At 46.3% G+C, this 4780-nt stretch overlaps 1 protein-coding gene across 1 annotated transcript; it reads left to right on the top strand.

Moving 5' to 3' along the window:
• Positions 1–1186: 1186 nt before the first annotated feature.
• LOC142935101 (Krueppel-like factor 2) lies at positions 1187–4341 on the top strand. The gene is made up of 3 exons (XM_076079232.1): positions 1187–1668; positions 1996–3031; positions 3209–4341. The coding sequence occupies exons 1-3, from the start codon at positions 1591–1593 to the stop codon at positions 3382–3384; spliced, it is 1290 nt and encodes a 429-aa protein (XP_075935347.1). The 5' UTR covers positions 1187–1590; the 3' UTR covers positions 3385–4341.
• Positions 4342–4780: the final 439 nt, after the last annotated feature.

Raw genomic sequence — 4780 nt, forward strand, 5'->3', positions numbered from 1 at the left:
AAGGGTCTCTGCTAGTGCTGATTGCTATTTCAAGTGTTTGACATCGCTCACTTTCTTCTTTCTTCATGAGTCATTGAAGGACATAGACAATAGCACATAGGCCTACAAACCGGGTTCCTGCTGTCACATAGACCATAAAATAAGTCAACAATTGTGAAGTACCTGTGTGATGGTGTACATATGTCTTTCTACATCACATGTATTTGACAGCTGTGCAGTCATTATTTACACTGCAGAGGAAGATTTCAAAAAGCTACATGACACATGAAATACATAGCCTGTTTGTTTGTATTTTTGCTGGTTTTATACTTCAATACTTTGCTGATAATATCTTTCACTTATGTGGCATTTTCAGTGTACAGTTCTACCTGTAACATAGTATTTTTACATCGTGCTGATACAACTTTTAATTGAATGTGAACACTTCTTCCACTACAAAGAAAATCACGAGAAGACATGTTATATCACGTGTTTAATCGACACTGACTGGTTGATATGTTTGGGCCACAGCCCCTTTTCATTGACCACGGGCGCAGTAACAGTCACTCATGTTCAGATTGGAACCAACAACTCTCACCATGTTGCCAGATTACAAATGAATGAATGGAGGCTTGATTGATGCTTCCCGGAGAAGAGGGGAGAGGAGCCTTGGTGTAGCTGGCGCCTAGTGGCGGAAGCCTGCTCTACACCCCCCCCCCCCCCCGCGCTGCTCCGGGCATAACAGCCGGGGAAGAAGCGAGGAGTTTTTTAGACCCTCTCTCTCTTTCTATCTGTCTGCCCATGTTCTGACAGAAACACACTCCCTCTCTCTGAAAGCGAGACAGAAATATGTGTCACATTTAAGGATCAGCGTTTGTGTTCATCGACAAATTATCTGTGTGATCATATGTTATAAGCAAACCGTTTTAGAACACATTGCCTCATTCTCTGTGTGCCTAAAAGCGCTCCGTACCACGATACGTATTACGCATGGCACCTGTGGCATCCTGTGGATAAGCCTGTGTGCCCTTTTAGTATCTGGGTTCTTTTTGTCGCTCTTTTGACAACAGTGTGTTAATTGCTTATTCGTGTTTTAGTGGTGCATTGTCTAGGGGCGGTCTGGTTCTCTCTGCCCTGCCAGTTGTTGGCCAGGTTTGTCGGGAGGAGGGCGGGTTCTTCCCTGAGGAGGTTAAGTAGCTGCCCGCAGCGGAGCAGAGAGAGCATTCCGCATCGTTCCTCTTCTTCCTCGACTCTCTCGCCACCTCTCTGTCTCTGACTCGCAGGGAAACTCGGACTTTTATACCGTGGCTAAATTTAGGGGGCTTGGCCGGTGCGCAGCGTCCTCATCCTGGACGCGCTTCCTTCCCCTTGCCTCGCATTGGTCCGACTTGTGCTGCGAACAATACTTATAAGAAAAGCTGCTCCCTCCAGACGGCACAGCTTGCACATGAGTGAAGAGAGCAGCAGCTCATCGGACCGCAGAAGAAGCAACGCGCACTGAAGCTTTTTCTTTTCTTTTCTGGAGACTCAGCGGACTCTGATTTACTTTAAAACAGTGAAAGTGCATTTTCTCAATATTTAAGGACTTTTAAAACTTTTTTTTAAGAACGCATGGAAATGGCCTTAAGTGGGACAATTTTACCATCAATCTCTACATTTGCAGTCCAAAAGGAGAAATGTTGGGAAGATGTAAGTGGCGCATTCTATATATTTACATGTTTATTTAGTCACAGGATTTCATGTATTTTGTTGTGCTGGTGTCAGTCTGTCATATCATAAATCATACACGGTGTTTGATGGTCCTTGGGACGTTTTTAAAACATTGGAATTATGCAAAGTTTCCAGGTACTGCAAAGTTAAATGAAAAGTAGTAGTTGGTAGTATTCAGCTCATTCTCTCTGCACTTGTTTGGCTGTTTTTCGAGCTACTTTATTGAGGCGAATGACTGAAGGTGAAGAGGAAGTTATGTTGTCAATTTTGAAACAAACTAATTATTCTCTTTACTCTTTGCTCCAGAGGTGGAAGTGTGAAATGAGCGGCGTTGCGCTCAACATGGACAGCAGCTGCCTCGGCAGAAAAGACGAAGAGGACCTGGATAAGTTCTTGGATCTTGAGTTTATTCTCGCTAACACCACCGTGTCCGACAGCGTGCCGACCGCGGGGACTGGGGCAGAGTCCTATCGGCTCCAGGAGTCCGGGTTGTCCGCTTATCACCAGCAGCAAGGACAGCAGCAGCACACCGGAATGCCCCAGCAGCCAGCCAGTTACACCTCTGGTTCAGACATGAACAGCCCTCCGCCGCCCTACAACAGCCTGATGGCGGAGCTCCTTCGCTCCGACGTGGATACCAGCTTCCTCCCCGGGAGCGGCCCCAGCATCCACGGGAGATTCCAGATCAGCTCCGCGCCTTTCCCGACCACTCAGGATTTATTCCCCGAGCATCTGAACATTAAAGTGGAGCCCGCCTCCATGGACACGTACGGACCCGCCATTGGTCTGGTGCCTCAGAGTTGCGCCAAAGTCAAGCAAGAGGGCAGCGTCTCCTGCATGATGTCGTACGATCAGCAGCCGCGGCTAGCCAACTCTCCGCAGGCCGCGCTGGGCAGCATGACGCCGCCGCTGAGCCCGGACGACCTGATGAGCTCCGAGTGCCACCAGCCCCAGATGTGCAACTCCGCCTCGCTGACGTTCCCGCAGAGCTTCCACCACGCGCACCACCGCTGCGCGTCCGGGGGATTCCCTCAAGCGCACGCAGGGATGCAGATACCTTTCCCCGTGGCGCACCACCACCACCACCACCACCACCAGTTCACCGGCATGTTTGGGGAGGACGCATCCATGGGCATGCAGCAGCAGCAGCAGCCGGCGGCCGGCCAGCGGGTCCTGCTCACCCCGCCGTCCTCCCCGCTGGATGTGATGGACGCCAAGCCGAAGAGGGGTCGCCGGTCCTGGCCGAGGAAACGGACTGCAACGCACACCTGCACTTTCGCTGGCTGTGGGAAGACCTACACCAAGAGCTCCCACCTGAAGGCGCACCACAGGACGCACACAGGTAAGAGCCGCACGTTGAATGTAGCGGACGGATTTATTTAATATTGATTTGATTTCATATATTTTTTTTTTTTTTTTTTACAGCAGCACATACAGAAACATGTGTAGGCTACTATAATAGACGTGCTCACGAATAATAAACTGTGACGTCACACACGGCTGTTGTTGTTGTCCACAGGAGAGAAACCGTACCACTGTAGCTGGGAGGGCTGCGGCTGGAAGTTTGCGCGTTCCGACGAGCTCACGCGTCACTTCCGGAAGCACACCGGACACCGGCCGTTCCAGTGTCACCTGTGTGAGCGGGCCTTCTCCCGCTCCGACCACCTCGCCCTGCACATGAAGAGGCACATGTGAGGAAAGCCAAGGACTCCTGTGCACCGCATGGACCCGATTCAAAGAGCTATAATCCTCCGATGATGAGCTAGAGACGGATGCTGTATATAGAGGTTCCTATAGGAGTATCTGCTATAGTGATACCACCACAGCATACACTGCCATACAGCACGATGACTAAACTGTAATACCTAGAGGAATATTATAGTGATTTGTATTCCATTGGGTCAAAAGGAGCATATAGATGAGATGCTCTGAAATTATATTTTTTGTGAAAAGATTTATTTAAATGTTATTATCTTTGAGAGAAAGAACAAACAAACCACAAGTCAAGGAGGAAAAAACAGCCAGATACGACAGAAACAGATGAATTCTGTTCGAATTTTTTTATTTTCTTTTTTTACTATGTAGCTGGTACTACTTTTTTTTATGGAATGCTGTTTATATAGACGACACATTAAAGGAACATTCCACTGAACATGTCAGGCACATGCCACTGAAGCAACTGGAAGCAGACAATCCTTTTTGAAGAACATTGATATTTTTCTTTCTTTGTACTTTCACCTATAGTGCCTTTTATAACACATTATTACAAATCCTTACGAGTGCCATATTCTCCACTGGCTAAAAAGACAATCAAAGTATGATCCTGTGTGTTATATCGTGAGTGTACGCGTGTGCATGTGAGATGAGCTTTGAGACAATGTTTTGTTCTGAAACTGCCGTTCATTCTGTTCATTCTTGAATAGGATGTCACGTCTGTGAGTCTGTCTGTAGGAAGTCTCACAGAAGTGCAATGCCATCTCAGCGCCACCTGATTGACAAAGGGCTACCCAGTCTTTAGCAAAAAAAATAAATACAACCCAAAAAGACTTGTTTGTTTGTCTTGAAGAAATGTACTGCCTTGTAAATTGAATTGTTTTTTAATATAATGTAAATAGTTTATTTTAATGTACATATTAAACTAAATGAACATGATTTCTGAGTCCTGAGTGTGATTGTCAAAGATGATATTAAAAAAAACGTGGTTTTGATGTGAATACAGGCTACACAAAGCACAGATTTCCCTGAAAACTGGTTCCCAACCTGAAGTTCTAGGCCCTCTAAAGACAAAACCTATAGGCGTCACAAGATGAGTTTTCTTTTCTTTTTCTCTTCTAAACACTATTAAATCATCTGAGAAGGGATCATAATGCTGGTTGAACTGTGATGCAATCTAAAGCGGGGGGGGGGGGGGGGGGGGGGGGGTTGCTAAAGAGTAACAAGCCTAAAACAAAGCTATGTCTACTGTAGGTTGTGTCCAGATCAACTTAAGATTCTTTCCTGTCTGATAGTTTTATTTGAATAATTGTACATGCCTTTGGAAGTAAAATTAACCAGTTATTTAATTATTAATTAATTATATTTCTATTTATTT

This window comes from Anarhichas minor, unplaced genomic scaffold, assembly GCF_050575085.1.
Source record: "Anarhichas minor isolate MPS153535 unplaced genomic scaffold, ASM5057508v1 ptg000071l, whole genome shotgun sequence".
Lineage (NCBI taxonomy): Eukaryota > Metazoa > Chordata > Actinopteri > Perciformes > Anarhichadidae > Anarhichas > Anarhichas minor.